The following is a 22,238-nucleotide window of genomic DNA, read 5'->3' as shown; positions in this document are numbered from 1 at the left end:
CTACATTTGCAGCAGATCTTATCACTATACTACTTTGATGGGATAATAAGATTACGAAAATACAATAAAGCCATAATAAATAGCACTGGCCAAGACCAGCATGTCTTATGGAATTAATAAACACTTTAAATAGAACATAGCAAAGTCCCAGATCTGACTGAGTCCTCTACTTTTTTCTACAACAGAGGTTTACAACCACTGCACTAAAACTACCGACTACGATGTATTGTTCGTGTCAGCTAAATTTATAATGAAAACTGAAAGTTCCTGTTGACTCATCAATCAATTGGTTGAATGATTTTTGCAACTGAGAGACTTAGAGTCTATAAAAGGTAAGAATGTAACCAATATGAAAGCTTTCCTATTTGAATGCTGTCTGAATGCCACTACTGTATAGGGCATTTATCCTCTTTTCTCACCTTTGGCAATCTCTGGGATAATAATAGTAATAATAATAATAATAATGATAATAATAATAATAATGATAATAATAATAATATGGACATTTTCAAGTCAAGCATTCCTCCTCCCCTAAGGTCAAGTAACAATAGTAACAATAGTAACAATAGTAAACGGCAGATCTTTTACAGGAAAATCAGCCACAATCACCTTTTTCTAAAAAGGTTGAACACTGTGTAAAATGTCTTTAAAAAAAACAGTATAAAGTCAATATACTTGAACTGAGACACAGTTTGCTCTCAGTTTATTTTGGTTTCAACCCACACACACACATCCATGATGGCAGCAAAACCAGACCAAGCCAAGAAAACAACTGGGATATGTGGTGCTTGTTTGGAGGGTTGGAGCAAAGAATTTATGAGTTACCTTTTCTTAATTCTTTCCGATTTCATTTTTTATTAGATCGGGACATAACATAAAGTCATTTTGTGTCTAGCAAGTTTTAAAGTTAGGTCATGATTTTGCAATGATGGGCAAATCTCATAAACCCCTATTTTATTCAGAATAGAATCTTAAATCTTTAAAACAATGGCTTTCCATCAGGTCAAGACCAGATCTGAAGAACAGGCATCTACAGTGGCTTGCAAAAGTATTTGGCCCCCTTGAACTTTTCCACATTTTGTCACATTACAGCCACAAACATGAATCAGTTTTATTGGAATTCCACGTGAGAGATCAATACAAAGTGGTGTACACGTGAGAAGTGGAACGAAAATCATACATGATTCCAAACATTTTTTAAAAATAAATGACTGAAAAGTGGGGTGTGCGTAATTATTCAGCCCCCTGAGTCAATACTTTGTAGAACCACCTTTTGCTGCAATTCCAGCTGCCAGTCTTTTAGGGTATGTCTCTACCAGCTTTGCACATCTAGAGACTGAAATTCTTGCCCGTTCTTCTTTGCAAAACAGCTCCAGCTCAGTCAGATTAGATGGACAGCGTTTGTGAACAGCAGTTTTCAGATCTTGCCACAGATTCTCGATTGGATTTAGATCTGGACTTTGACTGGGCCATTCTAACACATGGATATGTTTTGTTTTAAACCATTCCATTGTTGCCCTGGCTTTATGTTTAGGGTCGTTGTCCTGCTGGAAGGTGAACCTCTGCTCCAGTCTCAAGTCTTTTGCAGACTCCAAGAGGTTTTCTTCCAAGATTGCCCTGTATTTGGCTCCATCCATCTTCCCATCAACTCTGACCAACTTCCCTGTCCCTGCTGAAGAGAAGCACCCCCAGAGCATGATGCTGCCACCACCATATTTGACAGTGGGGATGGTGTGTCCAGAGTGATGTGCAGTGTTAGTTTTCCGCCACACATAGCGTTTTGCATTTTGGCCAAAAAGTTCCATTTTGGTCTGATCTGACCAGAGCACCTTCTTCCACATGTTTGCTGTGTCCCCCACATGGCTTGTGGCAAACTGCAAACAGGACTTCTTATGGTTTTCTGTTAACAATGGCTTTCTTCTTGCCACTCTTCCATAAAGGCCAACTTTGTGCAGTGCACGACTAATAGTTGTCCTATGGACAGATTCCCCCACCTGAGCTGTAGATCTCTGCAGCTCGTCCAGAGTCACCATGGGCCTCTTGGCTGCATTTCTGATCAGCGCTCTCCTTGTTCGGCCTGTGAGTTTAGGTGGACGGCCTTGTCTTGGTAGGTTTACAGTTGTGCCATACTCCTTCCATTTCTGAATGATCACTTGAACAGTGCTCCGTGGGATGTTCAAGGCTTGCGAAATCTTTTTGTAGCCTAAGCCTGCTTTACATTTCTCAATAACTTTATCCCTGACCTGTCTGGTGTGTTCTTTGGATTTCATGGTGTTGTTGCTCCCAATATTCTCTTAGACAACCTCTGAGGCCGTCACAGAGCAGCTGTATTTGTACTGACATTAGATTACACACAGGTGCACTCTATTTAGTCATTAGCACTCATCAGGTAATGTCTATGGGCAACTGGCTGCACTCAGACCAAAGGGGGCTGAATAATTACGCACATCCCACATTGCAGTTATTTATTTGTAAAAAATGTTTGGAATCATGTATGATTTTCGTTCCACTTCTCACATGCACACCACTTTGTATTGGTCTTTCACCTGGAATTCCAATAAAACTGATTCATGTTTGTGGCTGTAATGTGACAAAATGTGGGAAAGTTCAAGGGGGCCGAATACTTTTGCAAGCCACTGTATGTACCAAAGTGAAAGCGAAACCTTTCATGTTTCACAATTGCTCCTTGTCTGTTTGCTTCCATTGTTCACATTACTACCATTTTCTAGTTGCAACTGACTGTTGTTGCTGAAAGCTGCTCTTGCCTTGGATCCCATTTTTAAACTGAAGTGTTTCTTGATTTCACAGGTGTGTAAGTGTCTCCTTAACAAACACTGAAACCTGTTAAGCTGAGAAGGCTTTTTCTGGTTGTTTGTGCATGCACATTGTGGATAAACCTCCGGTCTTTGATGGTAAACTGAGTGTGCAAGACAAGCTGCCACTGACCTTTTGTTATTGAAGGGGATACATGTTTCAGCAAGACAATGCTAAGTTTATAATAAAAGACGTCTGTGTATTGGCTGTCTGAACAGGTTTTCTCTCCCAAAAGTCCAGCAACTGGTTTCCTATGTTCCCAGACATTTATGGACTCAATCATTTTGGTATAATTCACGTAGCAGAAAAATCCTGCATATTGCAGTTTTCTCTGCAACTCACAGACTCAACTGTGCAAAAGACACAGCAACAATCAAAAGCTTCACCATATATGTCAAAACGTGAAAAGTCAGTCAGTCCCTTCAACTCTGTGATGAATGAATAAAAACCTTTCACAACCATTTTAAGACTTAGACATTGAATCGATTTTTACTTTTTCAGAAGCATCGCTCTTTTCTGTAGCTGTTTCATTATAGAATCATTCAATATTTAATAGTATTTATCAAAGCACTGATAAGAAAAGGAATGATTTTATCTTTTATAAATATTAATCAACTTGCTCTTTGTTAGTCTCCCCAGTAAAGCCAATGCACTTTAGTTCAACAGTTTTGCAATAAATCCTTCTCTCAGAATCTCTTGTAATTTCTAATTAGGAGTGATGCAGTACACTTGTGTTGATGATGACGTCCAGTGATTTTATATAATTTTTATATGATGTATTTTTCAGCAACAGCTGTCTGGGCAAACTGCGAGTTCCTCCATTCAGTAAGTAGTTGCTTTTCTGAATTGGTCAAACTGTTTTCTGTATAAACATGAATACCATAATCATATATGGTGATTCATATAAGATTTTCACTGATATCTACAGTATATGTGTTTGGACACGGTTTCATGGTGAGGATGGCACATCCTGGCCTACAAACATATACAGCTGGGTGAAAAAAAGAGTTACATTAAAGGTGGAGTAGGATTATAATAATATAATAAAGTGTTGTTATTATATTATTTATTAGAATATTTATTAGAATGAAACTGTTTTTAGTTATTCGTGTAATATGTACAAGATAGTATCCTCGCTATATAGGAATCAGTTCATTCACCATTTACCATAATGCAAAGTACATAAATGCATGGTTGGTTGACATACAATGCACAGAACCCCTACCTCAACCCCATCAAACACTGTTGGGGTGAACTAGAATGGAGATTGTGAGACAGGTCCTCTCTTCCACCATCAGTGTCTGATCTCAGAATTGCTATTCTAGACGAATGGGCAAAACTTCACACAGACATGCTGAAAAACCTTGCAGAGGTTTCCCAGAAAAGTGGATGCTGTTATAGCTTCAAAGGACAGACCAACTCCATATCAATGCCTATAACTGTTGAATGAGATGTATTAAAAGCTACTGAAGATAAAATGTGTAGGTGGCCCAACATTTTAGTCCATATAATGGATCTTCTAATTAAGCAATTAATCTGACTTAACTGTATGCTTGTATTGAAGTTCTACATGCTAACTTGGTAAGTGCAATAATACTGTTGCTCTTTGTCATAAGAGACTGTAAACAGTTGTGTTTCTCTGGATTATCTAAATAATGAAAAGCATATAAATCCTTAAAGACCAAGTTCACTCACTTTGGCATGATTGGCTGTTGTCAGTATTACTTGCTGTAGCATCAATTAGTGCTAATAGCTCTTTTAGTGAAACACAATTAAATAAAATTAAAATACTAAACAACTGCAAATAGCACTGGTATTTATAGCAATTATTATTATACTACCCCTTTCTAAGTTTAAATTGTGCAAATTTCTGTAGAGTGCAATCAACAATTACCTGATACATAAGTCCAATAATCCTTTCCCTGAAAATAAAATATGAGCCTTGATTATAGGACAACACCATATGGAGTTTAGCATCTTTCACGTAAAACAGTGTTTTCTTAAACCAAGCTGCATAAAGTGCAAAGTTCCAATACTAGAGCCCTGGCTCAACTACCAGGAAGTCAGTGTGTCCCTTTTCTTTTGTCTTGAAGGCTTCAGCAATGATCCTGGCAGCATCTTTGTGTTCCCGGCCTTGCAAGGGGATGCCATTGACCTCCAGAATGACCTGGCCAGTTTTTAGCTGGCCGCAGTTATGAGCCGAGCCTCCTTTCTGTTAGCGGGAGCATGAGAGAAGAATAGAAAGACAGTAATGTTAGCAAGATTAAGGCACTCATGGACAGACCTTCTGTTTGTTGTTCTTGAAGTTGCAGTACAGTCCAAGGCAACTACAGCTTGAAACACACTTGGACTGAATTTAGAATTCAATTCAATTCAATTTTATTTATATAGCGCCAAATCACAACAGAAGTCCCCTCAACGCGCTTTATATTGTACAGTAGATAGCACAATAATACATACAGAGAAAAACCCAACAATCATATGACCCCCTATGAGCAAGCACTTTGGCGACAGTGGGAAGGAAAAACTCCCTTTTAACAGGAAGAAACCTCCGGCAGAACCAGGCTCAGGGAGGGGCGGGGCCATCTGCTGCGAAAGAAGGAAAGGAAAGAAGGAAAACAGGATAAAGACATGCTGTGGAAGAGAGACAGAGGTTAATAACAGATATGATTCGATGCAGAGAGGTCTATTAACACATAGTGAGTGAGAAAGGTGACTGGAAAGGAAAAACTCAATGCATCGTGGGAATCCCCGGCAGCCTACGTCTATTGCAGCATAACTAAGGGAGGATTCAGGGTCACCTGGTCCAGCCCTAACTATATGCTTTAACAAAAAGGAAAGTTTTAAGCCTAATCTTGAAAGTAGAAATAGTGTCTGTCTCCCGAATCCAAACTGGAAGCTGGTTCCACAGAAGAGGGGCCTGAAAACTGAAGGCTCTCCCTCCCATTCTACTTTTAAATACTCTAGGAACAACAAGTAAGCCTGCAGTGTGAGAGCGAAGTGCTCTAATAGGGTGATATGGTACTACAAGGTCATTAAGATAAGATGGGGCCTGATTATTTAAGACCTTGTATGTGAGGAGCAGGATTTTGAATTCAATTCTGGATTTAACAGGAAGCCAATGAAGGGAAGCCAAAACAGGAGAAATATGCTCTCTCTTTCTAGTCCCTGTCAGGACTCTTGCTGCAGCATTTTGGATCAGCTGAAGGCTTTTCAGCGAGTTTTTAGGACATCCTGATAATAAAGAATTACAGTAGTCCAGCCTGGAAGTAATAAATGCATGAACTAGTTTTTCAGCATCACTCTGAGACAGGATATTTCTAACTTTAGAGATGTTGCGCAAATCGAAGAAAGCAGTCTTACATATTTGTTTAATATGTGCATTGAAGGACATGTCCTGGTCAAAAATGACTCCAAGGTTCCTCATAGCATTACTGGAGGCCAAGGTAATGCCATCCAGAGTAAGAATCTGGTTAGATACCATATTTCTAAGATTTTCAGGGCCGAGTACAATAACCTCAGTTTTATCTGAATTAAGAAGCAGAAAGTTAGCGGCCATCCAGGTCTTTATGTCTTTAAGGCATTCCTGCAGTTTAACTAATTGGTGTGTGTTACCTGGCTTCATGGATTATAAATATAAATAAAAGTTTATGCATAAGTTAAATAAGGAAGATCTGTAATCACACATCTGTCTGCTTCCCTCGTGTCTGGTGACTAATTCATGTGTCACACTTCCACTTTCCCATGCTTTCAAACTCATTGCTGACATCACTGGTCCAGTCAGATCATCTTTCTCCTTGCCTTCTTCAGCCTCCACTCTGCATACTTTAAATCTCACTGTTCATCTGTTAGTCTACCTTGAAGATGTCTTTGTGCATCCCACCTCCCCCCCATCTCTGCCTCTCCCATATTACTCAGGATCCATACAAGCCTCCATCTTGATCTCCACCACCTGCATCTAGACGCCAGGGTTTCCTGCGCTCATTCCTATCACTGCTGGAATTCCATTCTGTTGTGAAGGGACATTAATTGCCAGTGAAAAGTTTAAACACACCTTCTCACTTAATGCCCAAAAGGTTGATTCTGTTCATCTGGACGTAGCGTTTTCAGTGGGAGAAACTGATCCAAGTGACTTCTTCAGTTTCAACTGACTGAAGGTTTCCCCAGCTTTATAAACTGGGAGGAACGCTGGTTTGAGTGGGGAAGACAGAGGCCATTTGCGTGAAACGGGAAAGACCATTTCTGAATCGAGGAGGTGGCGTAAGGGTACATCTCAGAGGTGGGACCAAGTCATTGTTTTGCAAGTCTCAAGTAAGTCCCAAGTCTTTATCCTCAAGTCACAAGTCAAGTCTCAAGTAAAGTCAAGCAAGTCAGAGTCAAGTCGCAAGTCAAGACAGACAACTTTCAAGTCAAGTCCCAAGTCCGAAACTTTGAATTTCAAGTCCTTTCAAGTCTTTTTTTTAACCCTCTGGGGTCCTGGGTATAATTGGCCGTTCTTGACTACTTTTGATTTTACTTCTATATTTCACTTTTAAAATATGTTTTTCTTGCCTTGTTTGGTATCATTATTTACAGCACAACCTCAAATATCTGAAATTTGAGTTATTTTTTTCATTTTGGTATACTATATTAGCACAGTTGATCTAAATTCAGACAAAAAATTCAGAATCCGAGTAGAAAAAAGTTGTATTTTTTTACATGTTTAACGAATCATTTTCATAACTTGAAATGCAAATAGAAATTGTACATTTCTAAAAATTATGCACAAGTTTTGCAAACAACAAAGTTATATGGTACTATTTACCTAAAAATGCAGCCAAGGCCTCAGGCGTTTTTTATATAACCATTTAAATCTATTTACAGAACAATCAGGTGTGCTGCATCAAATAAGAAGGCACACAAATTATTTGTGCCAGTCCAAAAAATGTAGTTTGTGTTCAGTATAAGACAGAGGAGAACACCACAGGCCTAAACCCTGCAGGTCTGACAACTGGAGGTGCAACAGTCCAGTTTTCTATGTGGAGACAGCATTTACACTGGAATCTGCCTTTGAGAGCTTTTTTAGATCAAATATGAAATTCAGCAGTCTAACCGACACACAATACAAAACAATAACTACACAACAAACTAACTATAGCCTCCAAACACGCTAAACGTCACTAATGTCTCACATATGAAAACTCTCTCTCTCTCTTTCTTTCGCTCGCCCGCTCTCCGTCGCGGGTGTCACTCCTAAAAACTTCCCCTTCTCCCTAAACAACCAAATGTCACATGTTGCCTTATCATTTTTTTGATTGGCTGACATGGTAAACTCTAACACCAATAGGGAAGGGGTGTTTTTTCTTTTTCTTTTTTCACTCGCAAGTGGAGAGCGTATGCTAGGCTGTCTGTAGAAAACGCCGTTTTTGTCTAGCATCCCTGTTGAGAATAACCTTTGCAAATAAACAACAGCTAATAATATAAGATCAAAGTATTTTATTTGATGTATTGACATAAATGACAGAAGAAAAAGGCCATGTATAGCAGGACTACTCAATTACACACTAAGGTGGGCCAGATTTTCTAACCAAAAAAAAATTTTCCCTGGCTCAGACATGCAAAAGTTAAACACGACCATACACTAATTGCAAATTAAACACAGTGATTTTGAATTGTGATGTGATGGTAAAATAAATATTTGTCAGTCTAAACTGGGTTAAATCTACGGGGTTAATGATGGGGAGGAGACGGAGAGAGACTGAGTACAGCTACAGAACCCACTTTCTGAAACGGACCCTGCTCACCATTCACCGACAATTCTGAGCTAACAAGTTGCATGTTATTCTTGGATGTGCTTGCAGGACCGGATTTAAAATAGCATGACAAACATATCATACCTGTTAAAGCCAAACAGTATCATCAACGTAGCCCGAAGAACATTTGCTAATAAGATGAAGTTAGCTAAGTCAGCTGTCTCATCGTAGCAAAAAAAAAAAAAAAGCACCACCTACCGTTCTTTATGCAACTTCAAATGTCGGACAAAGTTGGAAGTTGTTCCATCTCCGTCTGTGATTCTCTTCTTGCATGTTTTGCATATTGCATTTCGTTTTTTGTTGACTACTTCGTAGTTTATGTACCCGAAAGAAATTACTCTTGGAAGCATTTTTGGCTCGAGCGTTTTTGTTCTTGTTTTTTTCAAATCTGGTTAATTTGATTGGCTGTGCTACAGCCCACGCTCACATACATACGGAGTGTGGTAAGAATGAATGAATGAATAAAGTGAATTAATGGTCCGCACTTTTTATATAATATGTATGTTAAATTTTAGATTTGGGTAAAATATCAAGTCTTTTCAAGTAAACAGGTTCAAGTCCAATTCAAGTCCCAAGTCACTGGTGTAAAAGTCCAAGTCAAGTCACAAGTCTTACAACCTTTTTTCAAGTCAAGTCTAAAGTCATAAAATTAATGACTCGAGTCTGACTCGAGTCCAAGTCATGTGACTCGAGTCCACACCTCTGGTACATCTTTCACCATCTTACAATGCTGTGATTGCAGCCATTCACCAACTTTCTGTGAAGGGTACTCATGGTCATTAATCGGTGGTCTTTGATCAGTGGTTGTTGATCAATGGTTAGACTTGCATATTAATGATCATGAACTGACCCTCCAGCCCACTGTTCATTCAGTGGTGCTAGTTTCAGTCATTGTGCAAATGTACTGTTTATAATGCTGGGGAAACCGGCAGTCAGCTGAGACTGAAGAAGTCACTTGGATGAGTGACAAAACGTGACTGTGGTGAACCATGTCAGGGCCTGGTGCTGTCCAACTCTTCACTCTTCATCTTGGATATCTGCCACTGTGATGATTACTGGGCCCTGTTCAGCGAGGTTGCTGTGGTCTGTTCTTAGATTCACTAGCCAAACAGCACTGCTGTTATGGGTTGCGTCCTTGCGTCCATATGCTCTTCCAGTATTGTTTCGTCTCCAGCCTTGGTGGTGCTGTTCTCATATTGTTCCCTGCCACTGAGAGTACACCTTGGCTGCTTCTGTGAAGAACAGCTGGTTTATTCTGCTGCCTTCTATTTCTCTGGTGTATCTCTTTACGCGGCTGGCCAAGGCTGTGAGTCTTTGCTTTGCAGTTTCCAAGGCCTCAGGTATGGACAGCTTGCTGTACTTCTTGGGCACCTCCTTTGTTGCACCTTTCTGCAGCTCCGTTAGCTAACCTCCCCCCATTCTACCTTGATCTTGGCCTCCAGTCTCCTTCTCCATGGAGGGTACTGCTCCTTGTGGGTGTTCAACTTGTAGCTAAGCATCTCACTGATTGCTGCTGCCATGATGTAGATCAGCTTGTTAGTCTCAGTAATGGTGGTGGTAGGTATCTTCCATAGTGCTAAATTCACATCATCTACTAGATCTTCTGAGGGTACTTCACGTAGTCTTGGTAACCATCTATGGATGATCTAGGTTTCAGGCTGTGTAAAGATGCCCCTGAGACAACCCAGCACATAACAGCAGGGTGCATGATGCTAGCAGACAGGGCATACATGGAACGCCATAACAAAGTGGCCGGCATAGTATACAGAAACATCTGTGTCGAATGGCCTGGAAGTCCCGAGGTCAAAATAGGAGACGCCCTCAAGGGTGGTGGAGAATGACCGAGCCAAGATGTTATTGGACTTCCAGATACAGACGGACAAAATGGTGATGGCTAACCAACCGGACATAGTGATGGTAGACAAGCAGAGCAGACAGCCGTAGTGATGGACATAGTGATACCAAATGAAAGCAACGTCAGGAAGAAGGAACACAAGAAGCTTGAAAAGCATCAAGGGCTCAGTGAAAAGCTTGATAAGAGGGTGGAGGTAACAGTGGTAATCAGAGCACTCAGTGCAGTGACTCCCAAGCCCGGTGAGGGGCTCCAGCAGATCCCAGGGACAACATCCGAGATTCAAGCTTGAAGGATGGACCAACCACAAGGGCGAGAGGGGATGTTTATTTAATGTTTTAAATTTTTTTGCAGTTTCAAAACATTTTGTTGCTTGGAAGACTTTAAACAGTGACTTACTTGAAACCTTTGAATGCTTTCTTACCTGAATGGAGACTATGCGAGGCAAAGGTTGGCGTGTACTTCCTCCACCCTCTATTGCGATGCCCAAGGTGTTCGAATTTTTCAACACTCGTACCAGCACAGCAGTAGGCCCTGGCACAGGTAAGGGAGACTGTTGGGAAACAAAGCAAGGAGAGCTAAGAAAAATATATTTGTGAGCAAGAAGTAACATCTTACTGCATGCAATTTAGCCACTGGCTTGTAGGTGAAAACCTGAAAAAACCTGAAAATCTCAATATAGTGAACAACTTATTTCATTTTCTTCAGGTGATGATTCAGAGCTGGGTGTCATCAGCATAGCAGTGAATTCAGTAAAAGGACTAGATGTTACAATCCCTGATAATGCATTGCTTTAAATGGAGAAAATCTTGAGGGATGGCTGTTATGAGGAAAAGCAGCCCAGACACTTTACCAGCAGCACACATCGTTGTGTGCCTCAACTTTCGTTCTTTTACCCAGGCTAATCTGCCATTTTTCCTTGGTTAGGTTTAGGGATTAGAGGTCTGATCTAAATTATTAAAATTTGGGACAGATCGTCAGTAGTGGACCTTGGATTCATCGGGTGTTTCGGCCATTGTCACTAGACACCCTCCTCCAAGGAGGCCCTGCCAGGGTTGATCAGGCCCTGGAGTGTGTCAATGGAGCATTATTTACATGTTAATGAGTCCAAGTCTAAAGTTACTGTGTTCCCTTTTTTTTCTTACTGGAATGCCCTCACATGTTCCAGCCTAATGCTAATAACAGTATTTCCTTTAAATTCAATAAAGCTTTTAAGAGTTTTGTTTAGGTGCCCGCAAAGTAACTTCAGGTCTTAAGATCACAATCATAGACCATTGTATAAACGATCACCGAGAAGATTACTTTAATCTGCCTTTGCTATTTCAATTTTGTAGAAGCCTTTCTTCTACACAACTAAATTAGCTCTGATTGTATCTCATCTGTTCAGAATATTTTCATCTTATTTTTATTTGTTGCTAATGCAGCTCTTCATAGTTTTTGTCCTATTGCATTACGTTTTATTTAGTCATTATCTTCTTTTTGTCAAAAAAAGGTTCTTGCCAAAAACTATGATAAAAATGTTTTGGTCAATGAAATTAACACTGGCTTGCACACAGTGATATATCGATATGACATGTCATCTTATAGGATACTCCATAATGAATCACATTGTTATATCTGCTGTCATTTTTTTGAGTAAGAACTTGTGATGTTAGTTTGCAAACTTGACCGATTAAAAAAAAAAAAATTAAAGCAACAAAAGTGGTGATCCAGTGAATTCTGAAATCACAAACATAAAACTGTGTTTACACCAGTACTAATTTGCTTGTTTTGAACACACTAAAAGATATGCTACTGAAAGACTGCTTAGTAATGAAAACCCTCACTTGTCTGCCAATCCCTGGAGAAAGTGCATGAAACCCTGGCTGTTCCAGATGGGTCCGGTGATTTTTGCTAGGTCGTGGGCTGCCATCCTTACTGAAGCCTCCTGCCTCTGCTATATCCACCCCGCTGTCCTCACTCAGAGTCTGGCCGCTGTCTGACAACTGTGATAGGGTGGCCCCTGGGGGGGAGGGGTTAGTTAGCATACATTGAATTTAATTAAACTTTATTTATATAGGAAAAAAATCACAACAACAGTTGCCTCAAGGTGCTTTATATTGTAAGATAAAGACCCTACAATAACGCAAAGAAAACAGAAAACCCCAACAATCATATGACCCCCATGAGCAAGCACTTTGGCGACAGTGGGAAAGAAAAGCTCCACAGGAAGAAACCTCCACCAGAACCAAGCTCAGGGAGAGGCGGCCATCTGCCACGATTGGTTGGGGTCAGGAGAGGAAGACAGGACAATGACACACTGTGGAAGAGAGCCAGACATTAATAATAACTAATGTTTATATGCAGAGAGGTGTCTAAACACATAGTGAGTGAAAAAGGTGACTGAAGAAGAAACACTCACTGCATCATGGGAATCCCCCAGCAGCCTACACCAATTCCAACAGAACTAATGGAGCATTGAGGATCACCGGATCCAACCTTAACTCTGTGCTTTATCAAACAGGAATGTCTTAAGCCTAATTGTCATGGTCCCTGTGTCTTCCCGGCTGGCTCGAACAGGCTACAGGTATTTGTTTACAGGCCCCATTTTGAGGTGACGGCAAATTTACACTGTTATACAAGCTGTACACTAACTCCTTTACAAGGGCAAAACTAAACTAATTAAAGAAGGTCAGACTGTCAGGGACCTTGGTTTCTCTCTAACCTGGAGAAAACTAGAATTGGCTATGACAACTAAGAACATGCTGTGGAGCAGGAACATGAGACAAGCTAAGAAGTATAAACATGAACCAGAACATGAAGATGTTCACAACATGAACAAGCCAGAGAATAATAACAAGTATGACTCAGTGCAGAGAGGTCTATTAACACTGAATTAGAAAGGTGACTGAAGAAGAAACACCCAGTGCATCATGGGAATCCCCGGCAGCCTACGTCTATTGCAGCATAACTAAGGGAGGATTCAGGGTCACCTGATCCAGCCCTAACTATATGCTTTAGCAAAAAGGAAAGTTTGAAGCCTAATCTTAAAAGTAGAGATAGTGTCTGTCTCCTGAATCCAAACTGGAAGCTGGTTCCACAGAAGAGGGGCCTGAAAACTGAAGGCTCTGCCTCCCATTCTACTTTTAAATACTCTAGGAACAACAAGTAAGCCTGCAGTGTGAGAGCGAAGTGCTCTAATAGGGTGATATGGTACTACAAGGTCATTAAGATAAGATGGGGCCTGATTATTTAAGACCTTGTATGTGAGGAGCAGGATTTTGAATTCAATTCTGGATTTAACAGGAAGCCAATGAAGGGAAGCCAAAACAGGAGAAATCTGCTCTCTCTTTCTAGTCCCTGTCAGGACTCTTGCTGCAGCATTTTGGATTAACTGAAGGCTTTTCAGGGAGTTTTTGGGACATCCTGATAATGATATATTACAGTAGTCCCGCCTAGAAGTAATAGGAACTAGAAAAATTTGCATTTCCTGCGAAAATGCTGTGTGGATGCCTTAATGTTGAAGCTGTCTGCTGAAAAGATGAAAAAGATGAAAAGTTGCAAAAAGTTGTATGGTGGTGAAGAAACTGAAAATTCAGCTGAAAACAGGTGAAGAAGGAGAAATTTTTTGCTGAAAAGTGGTGAAAAGCAAAAAATTCTATTGAAAAGGGGTAAAGACAGAGACATTTTTGCTGAAAAGTGGTGAAAAAAAAAATGTTGCCCTGTGCAGGATTCGAACCTGGCCCTCCTGGTCTCAAGGGAGCTAGTCATCTCACTGAGTCAAACTCATTCTCTCAAGAAACGAGATGGAGAGACTGACAATTCTGCTGAAATGAGCAGAAGCTGCTGAGAATTATGCTGATATGAGGTGAAATGGTTGAAAACTTTGCAGAAAAGAGGTAACTCAGCAGAATTTCTGCTGAAAATAGGAAAAGAAGCAGAAAATTCTGCTGAAAAGAGATGAATCAGCAGAATTTCTGCTCAAAAGAGGTTTCTTCTGAAAACAGCTGAGATTTGTGCTAATAAGAGGTGAAAAGGCTGAAAATTTTGCAGAAGAGGTGAATAAGCAGAATTTGGGCTGAAAAGAGGTGAAAATTCTGAAAATTGAAATTCAGAGTTCAATCAGCAGAATTTCTGCTGAAAAGAGTTCTGCAGAACTCTTTTCAGAATTCTGCTGAAAAGATGTTTTTGTTGAAAATAGCTGAAAAAGCTGGGATTTGTGCTGAAAAGTGGTGAAAAAACTGGAAATTTTGCTGAAAGGGGTGAAAAAGCAGAAATTTGTGTTGAAAAGAGTTGAAAAAGTTTAACTGTTAACTGAAAGAAATGTTGCCATAAGCGGGATTTGAACCCCAGCCTCCCAGTCTGAGAACGGCTGCTTATCTCACTGAGCTAAAACACAGCTCAAACCGGCAAGGAAAACTAGTGACCCCACTGATAATGTGGCAGAAATGGGCAAAAAATATTGCTTAAAAAATTCAATATCTCAAAAAGTATAAAAGTTATGAGCACCAAAAGTCATAGCTGCAATAAGCAGAAAGAGCAGAATTTTTTAAAGTTTGAATGGTGAAAATCAGATAAAAACTGTGGGAGTAGTTAAGTGCCAAAAAATGTACGGAAGCAACTTGAAGCTGAAGAAAAGATAAAGAATAAAGAGAAACAGGAACTCAATAGTCCACACAATAAAGAGAAACAGGAACTCAATAGTCCACACAATAAAGAGAAACAGGAACTCAATAGTGTGGACGCCTTTGAGGGCATCCACACAATAAAGAGAAACAGGAACTCAATAGTGTGGATGCCTTTGAGGGCATCCACACAATTAGTTTGTCAGCGTCACTTTGAGACAGGATGTTTCTAATTTCAGAGATATTAGAAGAAAGCAGGCTCACATATTTCTTTGATATTGACGTGACATATTCTGGTCAAAAACTACTCCAAGATCTTGTCAAGTATATGGTTAGACACTATGTTTCTACAATGTTTAGGGCCCAGTACAATAACTCCAGTTTTATCTGAATTTGGTGTGTGTTATCTGGCTTCATGGACAGATAGAGCTGGGTGTCATCAGCATAGCAGTGAAAATGTATACTATGTCTTCTGATGATGCTGCCTAAGGGAAGCATGTATAATGTAAACAGAATTGGTCCTAGCACTGAACCCTGTGGAACTCCATAATTAACCTCAGCGTGTGAAGAGGACTCTCCATTTACATGTACAAATTGGAGTCTATTAGATAGATATGATACAAACCACTGCAGCACAGTACCTGTAATACCTACAGCATGTTCTAATCGCTCTAATAGGATATTATGGTTAACAGTATCAAACGCTGCACTGAGGTCTAGCAGGACAAGCACAGAGATGAGTCCACTGTCAGAGGCCATAAGAAGATCATTTGTAACCTTCACTAAAGCTGTTTCTGTGCTGTGATGAGCTCTGAAACCTGACTTATCATATTATCATGTGATCAGTTAGCTGTTTTACTCTTCCAAATATTTTGAGATAAAAGTTTGGAGATTGGCCTGTGATTACCTAAAACAGCTGGGTCAAGTGATGGCCTTTAAAGTAATGGTTTAACTATTACCAGGCTTGAAGGCCTGTGGTACATAGTCAGTTAATAAAGATAGGATCAAAGTCACATTGTGCTTGGTTTGGAGAAAGTAATTACTGAAGTTAACTCAGAAATATAAATTGCAGAAAAAGAGTCTAAAAAAATATAATGGGTACTGAAAGTAGCTGTAGATTATGAATAATCTGTGAGATTATAATGGGTTATTTTGTTCTAATGGTTAAAATTTTATTCGTGAAGAAGTTCATGAAGTCATTACTAGTTAATGCTAGAGGAATGGTTGGCTCAACAGAGCTCTAACTGTTTGTCAGCCTGGCTACAGTGCTGAAGAGAAACCTGGGGTTGTTCTTATTGTCTTCAATCAGTGATGAATAGTAAGATGTTCTGGCTTTGCGGAGGGCTTTCTTATAAAGCAGCAAACTATTTCTCCAGGCTAAATGATGATTTTCTAATTTGTCTAAGGAGCTTGGAAAGAAAAGGATCTGGACTTCTTTAAGTTGCTTAAAGATGTTTCACCTCTCATCCGAGAAGCTTCTTCAGTTCTAGGGTCAAATGGTGGAGAGTCCCAGATTTTCTAATTTATTGACACACCATACCCTCTCCATCTTACGATTTACCTGCTTTAAGTTCCGTGTTTGGCAGTTATACAAGGGTGTCAAGTACTTCTGATTTGAGGCTTTTTCAGAGGAGCTACAGTATCCAGTAGAGCTGTACACAGTGAAGAAATAAAAATAAGATAATCGACCTCTGTGGGAGTAATGTGCAGGTAGCTACTCTGCACTTAGTACAAGGCACTGAAGTAGATAACACTGGATATAGCCTTAAGCTTAGTTACAGCACTTTCAGAAAGACATCTACTGTGATGAAATCTATTCCCCACTACTGTGTAATCCAATATTGTAAATGTAAATGTTATTACGAAATTATCTGACAAAAGAAGGTTTTCAGGAAAAACCGTTAAAATGCTCAGTTTGCATGCCATATTTTTATGCCCAGATCTAAGTAAGTAACTAAGTATGTAAAATGTATTTATATAGCATTTTTCAAAGATAAAAATCACAAAGTGCTTCACAATACAGAATCTAGAGTGTGAGTAAAGTAGTGGGTGGGTTCTTTTACATTTTGAAAGAAGCCAGTTGAGTATAATAACAGATTAAATGCAGTGTTGAGGCTGTAATTTTTAGAATGTACATGAATGTTAAAATCACCCGCAATAATTATTTTATCTGAGCTGAGCACTAAATCAGATAAAAAGTCTGAGAAATCAGACAGAAACTCTGTGTAAGACCCAGGTGGACGATAGATAAACAGATAGATAGATAAACGATAGATAAACAGTTCTTTAGGTTTTCCAACTAGGGTGGACAAGGCTAAGCATTGGGCTTTAAAATGAATAAAAACTCTGTATAGGTCTTTGGTTGATTAGTGAGACTGAGAGTTCCTCCATCCAATGTTATTTCTATCAGTATTTAAGGTTTGACTCTCATCATCCACTGGAGCACAAACTACAAGCTACAACACAGAGCGCACACCATCCCCACAGACACCCACAGGGCAGGGAAGCAGAAGAACATCGCATCAAGAAGGCCCTGAGTAAATGTGGTTATCCCAGCTGGACTTTTGTGAAAGCTGGGAAGGTGCCAAAAGAAAGCTCCAGCCGATCCAGGAGAGAAGGACAACTGCTGACTAAGCGAAAACCTGTAGTGATCCCATATGTGTCAGGAGTATCGGAACAGTTGAGACGCATTTTTTCTAAACACCACGTCTGTTGGGTCTGCGTTACAACAGGCCCTGCTAGTTCAGAGTTATTCCCGTGAAGAAAGCAAGACAGAGCAGCGATCGATCGGTTTTCACATGCTATAGCAAGCAGAGCCGGACGGCAGCACTCTGCCCTCGGTCTCAAACGACTCCAAAGACCAGCCCCCGCTTGCAGCCTTTTTATTCTGTGACACACAGTTTACACCAACACCCATTGTAAAACCCCCCTATGGCCACAAAAGGTTAAAACACTGTGTGTGTGTGTGTGTGTGTGTGTGTGTGTGTGTGTGCATGTCAGTGAGTGTGTGTGAATGAGGGTGCGTTTGTGTGACTTCCTGCTGACAAAGGGTCATTTCCCTTACTATGTATGTGGCTCAATTCCTGTAACGGTCTACTATACACAAACACAGGTGAGGTCATAAATGGCAAGACGTAAACATCCTCACTAAATAAGTAGGCAGAACCCTCACTTAGGATGTGCCTACAGTTACACTATAGCCCCCCTCACCATTCAACAGGCTGGGGAGGGGAACAGAAACAGAAGAATGTCTTTGATCCTACAGTTTAAGGCAAGGCTTACAAATTTAAGTTACACAGTGACAACATTTAACTATTTCAACCTAACAGCGTCTCTGTGGCTTTTAAACCCCAAAACACGCTGCGCCAAAATTTGGTCCACCCCCAAGGATCGGATCCCCCGACACAAACAGAGTAACATAGTGTACGCTGTTAAGTGCCAGGAGGATTGCCAGGATTCATACATCGGGGAAACCAAACAACCTCTGGCGAAGAGGATGGCACAACACAGAAGAGCCACCTCGTCAGGCCAGGACTCTGCAGTCTATTTACACCTACAGGCCAGTGGACACTCTTTCAATGATGAGGATGTACACCAAGGGCGTAGATTTGGTTTTGGCATTGGTGGGGACGGATGACTCAACCACCGAACCCTGCCCTGTTTCTTTTTTTTCCTTTTGTCTTTGCTTCTTGATAAAAAGAAGGAGAAATATACTTGCCTACATATCCTATTCTACATGCTTTTAAACCATTTAAAATTACAATTCATAGTTTTATATGTGAATTATATAATGTTAAATTACTATTAAACAAATGACTAAGTATTTTAGACTTTAGTTTACTTCAGCCATATTCCATATAAATCAGGTATCATACAAAAATAAAAACAGCTTCAAATACAGTCATGACAATAAAAGAATATGACTTTAAGGACTTAACAACATTACTTCAGTTATAGTACACCAACATCTCTGATACATTAGCACTAAGGGAACACTGAATGACCTGCTGGGTTTTGTCCATAAAACTACTCATCTAAGATTACCACAAAATTATTATTCTGTGCTTATCTATGTGCCTCACCTTTGGCCCTGGCTCTTCCCCTCTGACTGCACTAGGACATATTGCCACTTGATAAAATAACACATTGATTTGAGCCATATAAAAAGTGAGACATGTCAATTCAGATTCTTTGTCAAATAGACACTAATGAATCATTTTACATCAGCAGCCTAACAATTGTCATGATAATAAATACTAGTTAATCTATAGCACCAAATCATCAGTCAGTCACCTGTGACCTCGCCTCTTCACCTCTGTCTGAGCTACAACATGGCAGAGCTGCCTCTGTCACCTGATAAATAACAGTGAGACATTCCAAATACATGCAGCCACACATGTGCTTCAAATACAGTAATGCACCATCAAGTCATCATCCAATTTCACCTGTGATCTTGTATCACCATTACTAGGAGTCGGCCTAAGGGTACATCTGTCACCATCTTACAATGCTGTGATTGCAGCCATTCCCCAACTCTCTGTGAATGCTACTCATGGCCATTGATCAGTGGCCTCTGATCAGTGGTCATGAATATTTGATATTAATACTTCAAACTGACCTGACAGCCCATTGTTTGTCAGTGGTTCTAGTTTCAGTCAGTATGCAAATGTACAGTTTATAAGGTTGTGTAAACCTGCAGTCAGCTGAGACTGAAGACGTCACTTAGATGAGTGATGAAATGTTTCTCCTACTGAAAACGTCCAGATGAACAGAATCAACTTTTTGGGATTTCCTTACCTGGATGATTGAGCATGCATCAAGACATAAGCAGGGCAACCCTCTACATGTTTCTAGTCACAAAACATGTGTTGTTCTGGTTATTACTAATACATTTTACCTTATAAGTTGAGTGTATCTCTGCACTGAGAAACAACACAAACACACAGGTGGGTGTCTCTGACACAGACTGTGTACCTACTTAACACCAAGTTACCCCCAATGGATCCATCAGAGAATGTTGGTTAAAAGTGCTTGGGCATAGAAAAAAGCTCTTAATCAAATGTGTGTCTGAATGGGTGAATGAGACATGCAGTAAGTCATTTGTGTGCTCAAATACAGCAGAAAAGTATTACATAGACACCATTTACCTCTTTGCTGTGGTCTGGCATCTGCTGATAGCCGATTCCTTTCTGTTACCATGACTTTCTGTGTGAGAGCAGGTGAGCAGCGTTGGTCAGTGCTAAAGGGTGGAGTGGCAGGCGTGATGAGAGAGGGGCAGGGGGACGGACATGGAGAGGGATGATGAGATGGTTGAGGGGATGGCAGGGGAGTTGCTGCTTTTGAAGAGGATGCAGACGTTGACAAGACGGAAGACTTTTCATAGGAGCTGGATCTAGAAGAAAACTTGATAGATGCCTCTGGTTTAGCAGAGCTGGGAAAGTCCCGGTGATGCAGGAAGCCTGGGCAGGTGTGGTGACCTGAAATGGGCTGGCTATGATGGTGGACATGGTAATCAAAATGAGGATTATTGTGGTGTTCAGAATCAGAGAGCTGGAAGGAATTCTGGCAGGTGTGTTGAAGGGAATTCAGGGAAGTGTAGTGGGTGGGACCAGGGCATGCATGATGGGGGGAGGCTGGTTTTGGCTGGTGTTGGCTGGTGGGAAGGGATTTGATAGGCTTGTGGGGAGAGTCCTGGAGTAAATGGGTGGGACCAGTGACGAGCAGGCAAGAAATGGGCTGCACCACTTTGGCTGAAGGCTTGCAATTGAGCTCTTTCTCCATGAATGGTCTTCTTTGGGACTGGACAGAAGCAGCTCTGAAGGGTGGAAAAGGTTCACTTGAAGCCTGCTTTTCATCCTGTCATTCAGAAAAAGGCAGTGACATACAATAATCCAACATGAATAGTGAATGTTGCCTCTTTAATCATTGTCTTTAAGATTTTAGATATTGTATATTCAGAAACACAGCTCGTCACGGACTAATGACCTTTTTAGAAAAATAAAATAAGAACATCTGTAGCCATCACATGGTGCATGTTGAGTACAGAGAGTCAGAACAAGGTTAGATTAGCGTAAACACAGAAAAAAAATGTATTTAAGCACTGTTAATTATGTAAAGGTACATTTACCCTATGGATAAATAGTTAGATAGTTGTACAAGCAAATGCAGCGATGTGAAAAAGTGTGTGCCCCTTCTTGAGTTCCTGTTTTTTTTGTATGTTTGTCACACTTCAATGTTCCAGATCATCAAACAAATTTAAACATTAGACAAACATAACACATGTAAACACAAATTGCAGTTTCTAAATGAAGGTGTTTATTCTAAAGGGGAAAAATATCCAAACCTATGTAGTGAAATCAAAACTAAAAAAAGGAAAAACTGATTTCCCTCTAAACCTAATAAGTGCAACAGCCTTAGCAGCAACAATTGCAATCAAGCGTTCACAATAAATGACAATGGGTCTTTTACAGTCCTATGGAGGAATTTTGGCACACTCATCTTTGCAGAATTGTTGTAATTCAGCCACACCGGAGGGTTTTCAAACTGAACTGCATTTTTAAGGTCATGACACAACATCTCAATCAGATTCAGGTCAGGACTTTGACTGGCCACTCCAAAGTCTTTATTTTGTTTTTCTTAAGCCATTCAGAGGTGGACTTGCTGGTGCGTTTTGGGTTATAGTTCTGCTGCAGAGCCCAAGTGCGCTGCAGCTTGAGGTCACAAATAGATGGCTGGACATTTTCCTTTAGGATATTTTGGTAGACAGCAGAATTCATGGTTCCATTTACCACAGCAAGTCTTCATCAAAACAGACCCAGACCATCACACTACACTTTATATACGTAACGTTAAAGTATGAAATCTTCACATTAAAGGATGCATTTGAAAGGCAGGTATACACAAAAAGAACTGTCCACCAGCAGGAATTAGCCAATAAGAAATTCATCCATCCATCCATTGTCCTCCAATTACCCCAGTAATGGATGAATTATTGCTCTTGTCCCCAGACACTGCTTCTGTATGGGCTCAAATTGTGGTCATAAATATTTTGTACTTGTAAATCAAATGCGTATTTGTGAACTGAGTTTTGTAACCTTGTGAACTGAAATATGTGAAAAATTTTTGTTTGTGCATCTACAGATGAGAATTTGTGTGTGTGTAAAAAAGATTTCAGTT

General features: G+C 40.2%; 1 protein-coding gene across 3 annotated transcripts in view; it reads right to left on the bottom strand.

Moving 5' to 3' along the window:
* Positions 1-3,033: 3,033 nt before the first annotated feature.
* The window catches only part of whrnb (whirlin b), a 133,485-nt gene continuing 114,280 nt past the window's right edge, over positions 3,034-22,238 (bottom strand). For 2 of the 3 annotated variants that reach the window (XM_005472908.4, XM_005472909.4), the window contains 4 exons: positions 20,210-20,918; positions 12,285-12,460; positions 10,883-11,011; positions 3,034-5,026 (listed from right to left, as the gene is read on the bottom strand). In XM_005472908.4, coding sequence (XP_005472965.1) covers positions 4,850-5,026; positions 10,883-11,011; positions 12,285-12,460; positions 20,210-20,918 — 1,191 coding nt within the window. In that variant the 3' untranslated portion in view covers positions 3,034-4,849. The remainder of the gene's footprint in view (positions 5,027-10,882; positions 11,012-12,284; positions 12,461-20,209; positions 20,919-22,238) is intronic. The other variant, XM_025896930.1, reaches the window with a different exon arrangement.

Source organism: Oreochromis niloticus, linkage group LG12 (assembly GCF_001858045.2).
Source record: "Oreochromis niloticus isolate F11D_XX linkage group LG12, O_niloticus_UMD_NMBU, whole genome shotgun sequence".
In the NCBI taxonomy this organism is placed as follows: domain Eukaryota; kingdom Metazoa; phylum Chordata; class Actinopteri; order Cichliformes; family Cichlidae; genus Oreochromis; species Oreochromis niloticus.
This window is presented reverse-complemented; position numbering and strand designations above follow the sequence as displayed.